The sequence below is a fragment of the Tamandua tetradactyla genome, chromosome 7 (assembly GCF_023851605.1).
Source record: "Tamandua tetradactyla isolate mTamTet1 chromosome 7, mTamTet1.pri, whole genome shotgun sequence".
Lineage (NCBI taxonomy): Eukaryota > Metazoa > Chordata > Mammalia > Pilosa > Myrmecophagidae > Tamandua > Tamandua tetradactyla.
This window is the reverse complement of record NC_135333.1, coordinates 114,458,021-114,472,502: the sequence shown is the minus strand read 5'-3', so window position 1 is coordinate 114,472,502 and position 14,482 is coordinate 114,458,021. Positions and strand designations below refer to the sequence as shown.

The 14,482-nt window shown below is 47.9% G+C and overlaps 1 protein-coding gene across 2 annotated transcripts; it reads right to left on the bottom strand.

Moving 5' to 3' along the window:
* Window positions 1-2,493: 2,493 nt before the first annotated feature.
* On the bottom strand, window positions 2,494-14,407 carry SOAT2 (sterol O-acyltransferase 2). 2 transcript variants are annotated; one of them, XM_077110808.1, is made up of 15 exons: window positions 13,278-14,407; window positions 12,770-12,825; window positions 12,122-12,258; window positions 11,774-11,833; window positions 11,320-11,427; window positions 9,346-9,622; window positions 8,782-8,851; window positions 8,095-8,176; window positions 7,583-7,628; window positions 7,273-7,402; window positions 4,951-5,048; window positions 4,437-4,535; window positions 3,783-3,918; window positions 3,126-3,271; window positions 2,494-2,875 (listed from the first exon to the last, which is right to left on the bottom strand). In XM_077110808.1, the coding sequence occupies exons 1-15, from the start codon at window positions 13,351-13,353 to the stop codon at window positions 2,684-2,686; spliced, it is 1,713 nt and encodes a 570-aa protein (XP_076966923.1). In that variant the 5' UTR covers window positions 13,354-14,407; the 3' UTR covers window positions 2,494-2,683. The 2 variants fall into 2 exon arrangements, with proteins under 2 accessions (XP_076966923.1, XP_076966924.1); XM_077110809.1 differs by having other exon boundaries at window positions 2,756-2,933; window positions 13,278-14,405.
* Between the last annotated feature and the right edge of the window lie 75 nt (window positions 14,408-14,482).

Genomic DNA, 14,482 nt, shown 5'->3' with positions numbered 1-14,482 from the left:
TGCTGAGATGAGGTATGCTGAGCTGCTTCTCATGGCTATGTCGTTCTCCTCTGCTCTTTCTGAATCTCCCATTCTACAAAATGTTTCCTCTTTTATAGAACTTCAGAAACTAATCAAGACCCACCCAAATGGGTGGAGAGATGTTGTCACCTAATCGAGTTTAACGGCCACTCTTGATTCAATCACATCTCCAGGGAGATGATCTGATTACAGTTTCAAACATACAGTATTGAATAGGGATTATTCTGCCTTTACAAAATGGGATTTTGATTAAAACATGGCTTTTCTAGGGTCCATACATCCTTTCAAACCAGCACAGAAACTAAATGAAACCTTCCCTTGTGTAGACAGCAGAGCCATTTATATACTTTCTGTATTTATAGCCATGCACCTGTCCAGCATTTTTCATAACTTTTATAGTAAATAGCCAATATGATTTGTGTTTTATAGTAAGTCCTTTCATTTGGAAATGGGGTGGGGTTCTTCTATGAAATGTAAGAAAAGCAAAAAGTAAAAAGACCATGTTTTGTGATATTTTAAATAGGCCTCTGTGGCCATATGCCCATACCAGGCACTCTGTAAATAGGTAAGTTGAACAGAACACCTGCAGTGGCTGTGGCCCTCTTTGCACTCTGATAATTTTTTAAAATGGAATCTCTGTACTTTTGTTGATTGTTTTTTTACTGGTTATAGGAAAAAAGAAATAAAAAAATAAAAATAAATGATTCCAGTAGGTTCTGAGGGATTTATACTTTCATGGTTTGGATTTCTTGCATAAACATATATTATCTTTATGAATAGATAAAATAATCATAAACACACACACAAATGTGTACATACATAAATTAATGTCATTTCCAAAGGGGTTAAATTTACTAGGGAGTCAGTTAGGACCTGAGAGAATCTTAATCTTTTCTTTAGGGCAATGTAAGCCTAAAATTTTACGAAACTGGACTAACAGAAATAAAATTCCCCTTTTTCATTCTAGTGGTCAAGACCCAAGGCAAAGGCCTAGGATGGAATAGCAGTAACGAAGATGAAGTATCCTGAGAAAAGAACCTGTTTTGTCCTATAAATGATGCTCTTCTGAAATAGTTTTCCCAAGCCAAACTGTATCCAGTTGTGGGTTCCAGGCTCAGCAGACACCCCAGAAGTGAACAGGAATGAAAAGAGACTTGAGGCCTTGAGGGAGAGGCCAGATGGGGGGAATGAAAGGAGGGGTTACAGCTCAGGCTTTTAGGACAAGGCTTATAGGGTCCCAGGGAAATCTGATACTTGTATTCAGGATCCCCCTTCTGCCTTCTACCTGTTATGGATTGAATTGTTGCCCACCCTCCCCCCCAAAAAAGATATGTTGAATTCCTAATCCCTGTGCTTCAGAACGTGACCTTATTTGGAAATAGAGTTCTTGCAGATGTAATTGGTTAAGTTAGGATGGGGTCCTCCTGGCGTAGGAAAGGCTCTTATTCCAATATGATTGGTGTCCTCATAAGAAGAGAAGAAATTGGAGCTGAAGGGATACAGACTGTGCAACAAGACTGGATACAAAAACTCAAAAATGGACAGCACAATACTACCTAATTGTAATGTAATTATGTTAAAACACTGAATGAAGCTGCATATGAGCTATAGTTTTTTGTTGTTTGTTTGTTTTTTGTTTTTATATATTTTTTATTTTTTATTTTTATTTTTTCTCTATATTATCATTTTATTTCTTTTTCTGTTGTCTTGCTATTTCTTTTTCTAAATCGATGAAAATGTACTAAGAAATGATGATCATACATCTATGTGATGATATTAAGAATCACTGATTGCATATGTAGAAAGGAATGATTTCTAAATGTTGTGTTAGTTAATTTTTTTAATAAAAAAAAAGTTCTTAAAAAATGAAAAAAAAAAAAAAGAAGAGAAGAGACATAGGAGAAGATAGCCATGTGAAGACAGAGGCAGAAATTTGAGTGCTGCATGTATAAGCCAAGGAATGCCAAGGATTACCAGCAAACACCAGAAGCTAGAAGAGGCAAGGACGGGTTCTCCCCTATAGGTTTCAGAGAGAGCATGTTCTATAGACACCTTGCTTTTGGACTTCTAGTCTTCAGAGCTGTGAGAGGATAAATTTCTGTTGTTTTAATCCACCTAGTTTGTGGTACTTCATTATGGCTGCCCTAGGACACCAGGACATACCCCTTGGCTGTTTCCCATTTAGATTTCACAGCTGGGGGTGTTTGCTGCTGAACTGTGATCATAAGCCTTGTGTCTTCCTTCAGGCAACCTTCTGCCAGGAGCAGAAAAGTTAAGGTAGAGTGGAAATGTGAGGGTAAAGGTGGAAAAGGGAGTGAGGCTGGGTTTCTGGGAGAGGAGGGGGGCATAGAGAAGGTGAGGTAACCTGCCACCCAAGACCCTCTGCAGACACAACCCCTCTAATAATGTCTGTCACCAAATGGGCCTTCAACAAAAGATGAATGAATGAATAAACAAATAAATGAATGAAAAGAGAGACAGTTTATTGTGGCACCATTGTATACGAAGTGAAGAGTCAAATCCTTCTAGAATGTTGGTAGTCCCAGTTCCTTTGAGTCTCCTGACAAGCACCAAGTCTGTAAGGCCCTCATCTCCCCAAATATGGGCAACCATGGGGTGGGAAGAACTCTGTGCCAAATCCATGGGCATGAGGCTCACGAATCTACTCCATCCTACATCTGTGCTTAGCTGCCCACAGGGCCACAGATCTCAGTCCTTGGAATGACTTAGGATCATGTATCCCGGACTCGCCTGACTCAGAGCCAGGTCTGAGAGTACAGAGAGAGAGAGGAGCCCTGGTCCCAGGCTTCGCAGGGAGAGAACTTGGTGATGTCATCTGGACGGTGAAGTTGCCCTGAATTTTAGATACGGCAAGACCACGATCGAGGTGTCACCAGCCCCCAGAAGGTTGTCTGTGCCAGAGGAGAGTGACTTGTGAATGAGGTCCCTTTCTGTGCCTACCCTGTGCATCCAAGACATGGGAACCCACCACTCCCAAACCAGGTCCTCGCCCCTAACCTTGGCTGCTGAATTGGGGAATAATAAGGGACTGGCTGTTGGGAAGGGGAGGTATGTGAGGGCATGGCATTGCTGAGGTCTCTCACCTGGGGCAGGGGGCAGTGCCGCCGTGCATACCATTCCTGGCAGTACAGGCTGACCAGGATGCCCTGGCCCAGAAAAAGCATAGTCCATATTAGCACATTCCATGCTGGGCCTGTGTGCCGGTCATGCATTGCGAAGTTCAGGAGCCCTGGCACAAGAGAAGCAGGTTTTCATCCAAGCTCCAGGTCCCTATACTTTGTCTCTTTGTCTACTCTCCCATCCTGGAGCAGTTGAAAGACAGGAAGCAGGAAGGCCCCATTGGGGAAGATCTTGAACTCAGCTCCAGAAACCCAGGGAGATCTCAAGTGGCTCAGGTAAAATCCGGATTCCTCACTTTACACTCCAGTACCCTGGATTTCATCCTGGGCCTTCTGATCTCATCCATTTCTTCTTTGTTTTTTCTATGACTGCCCTTGCTTAGATGCTCTGTCCAACCAGAAAAACCTTCTCCTCATCGCCCAGGATATCCCCTTACTGTCTCCTAATGCCGCCTTCCTCCCTCACCCAATCCCTCCCTACCCCAACTCTCATGCCCAGCAGCTTCCCCTTCTCTCTTAGGTGCATGGCCTCTCCCATCAGTCTGGGGTCTCCAGGAGCAGGGCCAAGCCTCCTCCTTCTGAATGACTGTCCCTCCAGTGCCACACAAATGTCAAGCTCACCTCCAATAACAAAGAAGAGTATCAGCATGACGGGGTAGAAGAAGCCCAGGACGAAGCAGAAGATGTACTCATGAACCACCGCGGAAACCAGAAACACACCCAGCATGGCTGACCCTCGGGCCTGGCCCCCAAAGAGCTGGCAGGGGCGAGGGGAGGAGAAGGAATTAAGTCTCTCTGTGTCCTCTCCTCAAAGAGCCCCTTTCTCAAGGAAGCCAGGAAAGAGTGTGACACAATTGAAAGAATACAGGATCTGAGGTCAGAAAGGTTGGAGTTAGTCTTAGTTAAGAGCATTTCTTTAAATCATTGGGCCTTAGATATAATTTTTAAATGGAGATATAATAATTATTACTTCTCATTGTTACTGGGCAGATTAACTGTATATGGAAACCCTTGGTAATTGAAATCGCTATATGCACGTTCCTTGGAATGCTAATGGAGGGAAGAAATGTACTGTGGAAGGGTGGAATTAAGGATAAGGAAAGAAGTTAGATCATAAGGAGGACTTTCCTCCCACTGGGTTGGGTTGTATGGGGGCAGATGGAAGTCAAGGGGGCTCTTAGGTCAGAAGAAGATGGGTATTATAGGAGGGAAGGAGAGGAGGTCCTAAAGAGGATCCATTACTGTAGGAGCTGAGGGGGACTGCAGAGCCCGTACCCACAGCCCATCCTGATATACGTAGCTGTACAGCCAGTCATGGACCACCACGTTCCACGTGCGGTAATAGTTGGAGAAGGATGTCGAGTTCCACCAGTCCTGGGGAAGGAATAATGGGCGAGGCATGGGGGTAAGATCAGAGCCTTGTCCCTCCTTGGCAAGCCCACCTTCCCATCCTTGCTCCCTGTGCCTGCATCCTGCCCCATGTTCTGTCAGAAGGGCTGGCTTCCAGCAGAACAGAGACAGCAGGTACTCTCCCAGCTCCCTCTGTAAGATCTGGGGAGGGACCTGCCCTCCTCCCTACCACCCCTCTCAGGAGTTTCCATAGTACCATCCACACAAAAGCAATTAACGCTGACTGGTCGGGAGATGGAGGCATGGCATTCTAACCATATGCAGAGGAGGGCATTTCTCATTGCCAGAGATCGACACCCAATATAGCCACCATTCACCCCAGATCCCTGCCCAGCCCTCCCTGTCTCCAGCTCCCGAAGGGCCCAGACGCAGTTCCCACCCGGTAGAACATCCTGTCTCCAAATCGCAGCATCTCCGCAAAAGCGTTGAGCCAGCAGTGGAGGAAGGCAAAGAAGATGAGTAGGAGCATGAAGATGCCTGGCAAATGGGGGCGAGGGACTATAGGTCAGATCGGGACCCCAGAAAACCCCTATCTGGGTTCTGAAGAGCCCCCACCGTGGGTACCAGGAGCAACTAGGGCCTCAACCCATATCAATCGCTTATTATTCACTCATTCATGCATTTATTCATGTGTCCATTCACTCATGAACATTTACTTGGGATTTATTCTGTGCCAGGTGTTGGGAATACAGAGATGAATCTCAAAGCCTCTGTCCATTGGGAGTTCATAGAATAGTGGTGGGGCTGTGGGGGGAGGGGTGCAGGAGAGAGAGAGAGAAAGAGAGAGAGAAATGTCTAATTACGTGTCAAGGTGAAATGTAATGGGGACTCAACATGGTGATCATTGATGTGCTTGGGAGTACAGAACAAGGGGTGGGGGAGTCATGGTGATTAAGGGCTAAAGGAAGGAAGGCTTCCCAGAGGAGGGAACATCTCAGCCATAGGCCTCCAAGAAGGAAAAGGATTCCATGGCTCGAAAATCTCCATGGCTGGAGAAGCATTCCGAGCTGAGGGACCAGCATGAGCAAAGGCCTGTAGGCATGGAATTGCTTGTCTTTCAGGGAATAGCTGGGTTTGTGATGGAATGAGTTGAGGAGGCTGAGATGACAGGCTGGGTTGCAGGGGGAAGGACCTTGGGTGTCAGATCAAAGGTTGGAATCTTATCTGGTACCACTTTTCAGTTTATGGTGTATTTGAGGGGCTAAAGGGAAGTGTCTGAAATTGTAGAGCTGTGTTCCAGTAGCCTTGCTTCTTAAAGACAACTGTATAATGATACAGCTTTTACAACATGATATGTGATTGTGTCTGATAAGTAAAAAATATAGATTTAAAAAAAACCCAAATAATAGGGGGAACCAACGTTAAAATAAATTGGGTAGATGGAAATATTAGTGGTAAATGAGAGGGAGGGGTAGGGAGTATGGTATGTATGAGTTTTTCTGTTTTCTTTTTATTTCTTTTTCTGGAGTGATGTAAATGTTCTAAAAAATGATCATGGTGATGAATACACAACTAGGTGATGATATTGTGAGACACTGATTGTATCCTATGTACGGAATATTTGTATGTTAAGAATGTTTGTGTTTGCAACAAGCAAATTCACTGCCCTCCCCCTGTCTATGTGGGACATGACGCCCAGGGGTGTGGACCTTCCTGGCAACGTGGGACAGAAATCCTAGAATGAGCTGAGACTCAGCATCAAGGGATTGAGAAAACATTCTCCACCAAAAGGGGGAAGAGTGAAATGAGACAAAGTGTCAATGACTGAGAGATTCCAAACAGAGTCCAGAGGTTATCCTGGAGGTTATTCTTATGCATTAAGTAGATATCACCCTGTTATTCAAGATGTAGTGGAGAGGCTGGAGGGAACTGCCTGAAAATGTAGAGCTGTGTTCCACTAGCCATGTTTCTTGAGGATGATTGTATAATGATACAGCTTTCACAATGTAACTGTGTGGTTGTGAAAACCTTGTGTCTGATGCTCCTTTTATCTACCTTATGAACAGACGAGTAAAACATATGGCATAAAAATAAATAATGGGGGAACAAATGTTAAAATAAATTTAGTTTGAAATGCTAGTGATTAATGAAAGGGAGGGATAAGGGGTATGGTATGTATGAATTTTTTTCTGTTGTCTTTTTATTTCTTTTTCTGAATTGATGCAAATGTTCTGAGAAATGATCATGATGAATATGCAACTATGTGATGATATTGTGAATTACTGATTATATATGTAGAATGGAATGATCATAAGTTAAGAATGTTTGCATTTGTTTGTTATATTTTTTTTTAATTTAAAAATTAATTTAAAAAATTCCAGCCACTAAAAAAAAAAGAATGTTTGTGTTTGTGTTTGTATGTTGTTTTATCAACAAAAATATTAAATAAATAAGAATCTTATCTGGAGGGGCCAGCAATGGAGAGTCATGAAGTTTTCGCAACAAGGTAGGGACTGACTAATGTGTAGTTGGGAGGCTTATGCAGACAGCAGTGTCAAGGGCAGATGGGAGAGGAAAGAAGACAAGTTAGGAGGCTGATGAGGGAAGGTCAGCAGAGACCAGGGCAGTGAGCACAGATAGGAAGGGAGAGGGTGTTAAACTGACTGCAGGTGAGGAGAGAAGAGCGGGAGGAGTTCTCTGATAAGACTTACTGAGGATACCTGTGGCCTTCTCCAGTCCTGCCTTTAGTGGACTAGCTTACCTGGCAACGTGGCATGCAGAATAGATAGCAGCAGGGCACGGGTGCTGAAGGGCTCCCGGCTCATGTTGGCAAAGGCAGGAACGCAGAGGCGGCCCAGGATGAAACAGGCATAGAGCACGCAGCCCAGGGCCTGGAGAGGGAGTGGGAGGCACGCAACTTTGGGAGGGTATGCTGGCAGCTGCTCTCTCACACTACAACTCAACCTCTGCTTCCTTTTCCCTCCTCAGACCCCCACATCCCCAACTCCCGGAAGTGCCCCCTCAGCCCCCATGAGCCACAGGCAGTCCACCCTTCAACTCCCTCTTCTGACCTGGGCAAAGTTCTTGGCCACATAATTCCACCTGACGTGGGGTGTCCTGCAACAGCAATGGGAATAGAGTGTTTCTCTCCTGTTATCCTGTTCCCTGTTCAGGCCTGGGCATGGGTTCTGGGGCCCTCTGTCTGCAGCTTCCTCCATAGCTCAGGCCTGGGAGAGTTAATTGGAGAGGTAGGGGTCTAGGACGCTGTGGACCTTCCGTAGCAGAGATGGCACATGGATATTTTTACCTGGAATGGCACCTATGGTGCCAACCTTCCCGATTTGCTCTGGACTGAGGGATCTCCGGGCCAGGGATAAAACTGGGCCAGTCACAGGCAAACCAAGACAGTTGTTTTTCCTAATGTCACCATGGGCTGGGCAAGGAGTAAGGGTAGTCTTCCTTCACTTATGTCCTATCTTTATTATTGGATACTTCCTGAGAAAGTGACCTCAGTACTTGAGGTGAGGAGAAAGGCCTGAGGGAGAGGAGAGAGGGCATTTGGGGATGGGGTAGAGGGTCTTACCTGGGGTAAGTGTCCCTGTAGATGAGTGTGGGGCAGAAGAGGAAGTAGAGGTAGCTGGAGAAACTGGGGGCGCAGATCTCACCTGGTACAGGATTGAGAGGAGCAGATCAGTGAAGGAGGAAGGAGGAGAGGGCAGAGGTGAGTGGGATGCTGGGGAAGAGGGTTAGAATTGGTGAGTGGATAACCAACCGGCGAGGACAAAGGTATAGGGGAGCTGGGCGAGGGGCTAGAAACAGGGTCTGGGTGTAGGGTGGGAGAGAGGTAAAACTGGGCCAAAGTTGGATCTGCTCTTTTAACACCCACTCTTTTGCTTCTATTCCAGGCATCCTATTTTTTTGGTGCAGGGCCTGCTGTGGGCAGATCTGGCCCCTACAAGGTCCATTACCTATTCACCTTCCCCTTCTATCCCGACTTCCTGGTGTAAAGTTCACACACCTCAGTTTTTTTTCAGAATGGGCTAATAGGAAAGCACCAGAAGTCCTGGGCAACAGGGGTGTGAAGTCATGGGGATGGGACCTGGGGTTGCCTAATGACTGAGGACTACAGAGTCCCGTTGGAGGCCAGAGCTGTGCCCAGTGGACAAGATGGACTTAGGAAGCCTGAGTTTTTCTGAGGATCCTGGAGCTGCTGGTTCATTCATCCAGCCAAGAGGATTGATGACACAGAGGGGCCAGCTGAGGACCTCACCGTCTCTGGCATGAAGGATCCCTGGCACAGCTTCTCTCAGGAAGGAGTAGCTTTTCATTAGCAGCCTGACCTACGACAGCGTGAAAGGGAGGTCAAGTTGCTGTGTGGCTTTGAGCAAACCACTTAACCTCTCTGTGCTCTCGTTTACAGTACCACGCAGGCAGATTGTAAAGATCTGTATGATCAGACCCCATGTTTTACATTTTTGTCGGATTGCCTTTAAGCCTCTCACAGACGGCTGCAGGGATGAACTGAGGGTAAAGGAGGACAGGAGAGGCAGGGACAGTGCGAAGCCTCTGACTCTCCGCGGAGTCGGATTATATTTGTTTAGCAGAGTCTATGTCGTTTGCATTTCCTTCGCGCTTCTCTCAGGTCCTTAGTAACGGACTCACGCCCTAGAAACTAGCTCTGCTTCCACCAGTGCTGCACCAGGGTCAGGGGAGGGGGGGTGGTCTACTTCGTGTGGGCCCCGCCCCGTCGCGGCAGAAATGAGAGCTGCCCCGCCCGCCCCCACCTCTGACCCCGCCCACTCCCGACTCTGGGCCCACACCCCTCACCCCTCACCTGCTCGAAGACCAGCACACAGCGGGAGGCGGGCGGGAGCTCATGCTCCACGGCCACGTGGACTGGGAGGGCGCCGAGCACCGCGGCGTGGACAGCCAGCAGCGCGCAGCCCAGGCCCACCCCCAGGGTCCAGGCACCTCCCGCCCGGGGCCTCGCCCACAGCCGAATGGCCTGGTAGGGGGCCAGCAGAGTGGACAGGAACATGGGGACCCACGTCACCAACGCCAAAGGCAGCTGTCCGAAGCTGAAGATCAGTAGGTCAAACTCCAGCACCAGCCTTGGAGTGGGGGGAGGAGAGACAAGGGGATATCAGTGTCCTCACCCTTGCCCCTTCCTCTTCAGTGGGAGCTCTTCTGAAATAACTGAAGTATCCCGAGAAGGTTCTTAAGGTGTTCAAGATGGCACCTCTGTTGGCCAGGACGTGGCCAGGAACCCTCCATCATGGATGTGGGGCTGATTCTAAATGATCTTTAGAGTCTTCTGTGAATTTTATGGTGTGGCAGAAGGGGTTGGTATTCTGTGTACCATGGTTGTCAGCATATGAAGCATTTAGCTTTTAGCTTTGCTTTTTATTGGTTTTGTTCCTTTAAGATGTCTGTAGCTGTAGTTGTCCACCAGAGCTAATAGAATGCAGGCTGTTTAGTTTTTTGTTTGCTTAAGTTAAAAGTATATGGCTTGTGGCGAACAATTGGAAACAACCTAAATGCACATTTGCAAAGCACTGGATGAACAAAATGTGGCACCTCTATGGCCTGCAGCCATTTAAAAAAATTGAAGTAGAAAAACAAGTAAAAATGAATAAAGGATAAGAAAAAATTAAAAATAAAAACAATGAAGTAGAATTCTATGTACTAACGTGAGAAGATTTTAAGCTATATTGTTGGGGGGGAAATCAAATTGAAAAACAATAGGTGCAGTATCTTATTTGCTTCCCACTCCTCTACCCCCACCCTGAATACATCTTCTTTATTCTCACATAGGTATGAATATGAATGCATGGAAAATGGTCTGGAGGGAGACTCTCAAAACTGAAAAATGATTACTTCTGAGAAGTGGTCGGGGATGGAGAGGGTTCATTGAGAAGGACTGTCCCTGGTGTTTATTAATATTTAAAAAAATTTTAAAATTAATAAAAAACTACATTGGTTAAAACAGCAGGACACTGGCATAAAGATAGATATACTGGCCGGTGATAAAAATAAAAAAATTAAAAAAAACCAAGGACTCTCACTTTATATATATTTGAATTTTTTGCTATGAGATTTTATCCTTGTAATACTCATATAATTAATGAGAACAATCTACCAAAAGAAATAGCAGTTGCTGAGCCTGCAGAACTTTACTCTTCTTCCTTTCACTGCTTATGAAGCCCTACTTTAGGGTGAGGTGGGGGACAGGAAATATAGATACCCCCCAGGAGTGTACAGCCTATTTACTGCCCCCATGTCAGTGAACAGGTCCGTGGGGCTCATTCCCAGAGTGGGGGTGCTCTATGGGGGAAGCGACCTAACAAGGCTCTTGTCTGCATGTCAGCATCCCCCCAAAACTGGGAGTGATTCACAAACAGGGATGGGGTCTGCCGGCTCCATCTCTGGCCCCACGGCTGGCACTTAGTAAGTGCTCATGGAAAAGAATGTGTATGAGCAGTGGGGTTTCAGTGTTTAGGAGAACACATGTGTGTATACACACACACACACACACACGTGCAGAACAGCCTCAGGGCCAGGTCCCTTCTTAGAAGCACTTGAGAGGTGCAGGGTGTCCCTAGAATGTCTGGCCCTGGAAGGACAGACCAAGGGCCAAGCATGGCTGGGAAGGGAAGGAATCCAAGGGAGGGTTTCAGTGGGAAGGTTGTTGAAAGGTCTTAGTGATGCCGATTTGTGTCTTAGAATCAAAATGGGACCTGCCCTCATGGGCCAGTGGGCCCCCAGGGGCCCTGATCTACGTGCCTGTTCTGGGAGGGTAGGGCCCTACCTGCCCTCATCGATGAAGTCAATGGCCAGGGTGCTGATGATGAAGACACACAGGCCGGCGATGAACATGTGGTAGATGGTGCAGAAATGCTGGATCTCCATCAGCTCACTGGGGGGACAAGGGCCCCATGTGGGGAGGGTCCTCAAGTTCATGTAGACTAGCTCAGGAACTGCGGACACACGGGGTGGAGCCTAGAGGTCTGGAACTTTCAACTGAGGGCCAGGATGGGACTGGTACTTCTGTCTAAAGCCCTTTCCAGCCCAGAAGCTTCTCATCCTGGTAGTCCTTCTTCCACAGTCACCCCCAGGGCATATGAGGGAAATGAGCCCCAGAAACCCTGTCTCTAAGTCCTGCCCTGACTACCTGGAGCCTGGGGAGGAGAAACGAGGTGTCCTGGATTCCCCACCGAAGCCTTTTCTTTTCCTCCCATCCCTTGTCCTGACCCCTGACTTACTCAAGCAGGGACTTGCGGATGATGAAAACTTTCCGTTTCCCCAAGGACAGCTTTCGGGTCCTGAATTGAGACAGTAGTTTAGGGTCACGACCCAGAGGCAGAAGGCAGTGAGCAGAGGGCAGGGCCATGCAGGAGGTCAATACTTGGGAGCCAAGCTTAGTAATAGAGGAAGGTCAGAGCCAGGGCAGAGTGATGACCACTGACAGAGAAAGGCCCAGAAGGTGAAAGTCAGGGTCAAGAAGACAGGGGTGATAAGCAAAGTGCATATGAGATGTTTAGGGCTCATCACCCTGGTGATGGAGGGGCCCACTAGCCATTTCCCAGGCCCCTGTCTCCTCAGACTCTTACTTGCTCAAGGAATCTGGGCAAATGGAGGGCAGGGCTTTGCTCTGTGGTGGATAGGACTGTACGGCCTCCCACACGGCCTGATTCAGCAGCTCCATCAGCTGTCCCTGTGCCCCCTCCAGCAATTGTGTCTTCACAGCCTACGGAACAAAGCCAAGGCAGGGTCCCATTCCTTCCATGCAGTCGGCCATCCTCTCATTTACCAAACATTTACCGAGCTTCTCTCTAGGCCAGGCACTGTGCTAAGCACTGGGGATATAAAGATGAACCAGCCACTCCCAAGGGTGCCCTAAGAATGTTCCACTTTCTGTTTTCCAGGGCTGCAATGAGGAGCTAGGAGTGGCAGCAGGTGCCACGCTTTTACTTCCAAGGTCTGAATTCCAACCACCTATTCATCTCTGATCTTATCCCTCATATCTCTTACCCCTACCCACAGCCTTCTCCCTCCTGGTCTCTAGTCCCACTGTGTTCACTGGCTGACTCTCGGCCCCTGCTCTCAGGTCCTGTTGTGTTAAGTTTCAAACTCCTCCACCTTAACCCGTATGTCTGTCCTGATCTTTGAATTCAAGAACAAATCGCCTTTATCTCACCCCTCCCTCCTGCCACTCCAGGGCCTGTCCATCTTGACCTCTGACCTCTGATGCCTCTCACCTCCATATGTCGGGTCCATTGCACCAAGTCTGGGGCTCTATGCTGCTCAGTGTCTCCTAGGAGGAGGGGTCAGAGGGGACACTCAAGGAAGAGAGGTTAAGGGTCTGTGACCTCATCTAAACCCAAGGCATCCTCTGTCCAGAAAATGCTTTCTATATGCTCAGCAGCCCCCACGTCCTGATTTGGTGGACAGCTAGTATCATGGGTGGGGCACTCAGAAGGAGAAGTTATTCTTGCAGCAGGGTGAGGGGCCATTGGCAGGCAGGGAGCCAGATGGCATTACTGGAAACAGGGTACCCAGGGAACAGGAAGTTCCTCCATTCATCCTCTGGGGTTGAAGAGTCAGAAAGATAAGGGAAGGACACAGCTCTGAATATCCCTTTTCTCCTCTCTCTCCCGGGAGAGCTGCCCAAGATAGCAATAAAAATTGAAATTAGAGCCTCCTCTCCACCATGCATCTCTGCCTCCAACCCCAGCTGATTTTCTAAACACCTGGAGAGTGGCTCACCTTCTCCAGAGGGTGTGTCCTCCTTCTCTCCTTCCGGCCTTTCTCTCCTCCGCAAACGGGCCTCCCTTGCCTCCATGATGTGGTCTTGAGTGGGCAGCAGGTGGTCGTTGCCCGTGTCCCTCCTTCCCTTTACCACCTGAAGAGCTTCTGCCTCACCCAGCTCAGCCGATAGCTCCAAAGACTAAAGTCCTTTCAGGAGGAGGGGGCCTCCAGGAGCGCAACTGTTTATCTGATCTGAGGGGCAGGGTGCAGCTACTGGCTCTGCCCTGCTGACTGTGTCAGGGGGCCAAGGACGGACACACACACCCGACACCCCATCAGGACCCAGAGGCCCAGCTCCAAGCGTGCTGTCCCTCCCACAGGAATGGTGATTATGAATGTTGTGGGGGGAGACGTTGCCTTTTTAAGGCTTATCACCTAGCCTGGCTCACCTTCTGACCTCTCTCTCTGCAGGCTGAAGGTCGGGGAGGAGGCAGTAACATCTTCATGCATGGGTGCCTGCATCAGCTCCCTTAGACCATGAGATAAGGTGGGTGGAAGGACCTTGCCAACTCTCAAGCGTGGTTTGCCTGTGATTAATATTCAGATAGGGTTGGCACCTGGGACACCTGTGGTGCTGTGGCCCTTTCAGGAAATGCTGGATGCCAGGAATCCTGAACTCAGCTCTTCCCGCCACCTGCCAAGATTAGCGTGTAGACACACAGGAGACAAACAAGCACATACCCAGTAAATGCCAGGTATTGTCCCATCCAGAAGTACCAGATGCAAATTCTCCCTTTATCATATACTGGCTGTGCAATCTGGGGCGAGAGACCCACACTTTTTGAGCTACAGTTTTCTTCTCTGCAAAGCAGGTGCAAAAGTCCCTACCACACAAAGTTATTGTGAGCCCAAAGGAGGTAGTCCAGATAAAACCATATGGTCCAGGGCCTGGACCGTGGGAGGAGCTCAATAAAGAATAATTTCCTTCCCTTTTTACTATGAAGTAACAGAAGGGTAAGTGCTTTGAGGGTTCGTCTTTGCTGGGTTCCTGCGGGAGATTAACTATTAATCCTTTCCCTCTCTTTGTGTCCGAAGATCAGTGTTTGAAACCAGGTCACAACATCTAATGGAGACCATGACCTCAGTGTCTCTCCTCCCTCTCACCTCCCACACCCATGGCCTGGTGGGTGCATGAGTGAGGCTTGGTGGCTCAAAGCCCCTGC

What these genes read in the sequence shown, in the direction of transcription:
- SOAT2 (XM_077110808.1), bottom strand. Translation starts at nt 13,353, where the DNA reads ATGGAGGCAAGGGAGGCCCGTTTGCGGAGGAGAGAAAGGCCGGAAGGA. An exon ending in TGCCCAGATTCCTTGAGCAA is followed by an intron (nt 11,834 to 12,121) that starts GTAAGAGTCTGA and finishes GTCTCAATTCAG; the next exon opens with GACCCGAAAGCTGTCCTTGG. An exon ending in TACAGGGACACTTACCCCAG is followed by an intron (nt 7,629 to 8,094) that starts GTAAGACCCTCT and finishes TTGCTGTTGCAG; the next exon opens with GACACCCCACGTCAGGTGGA.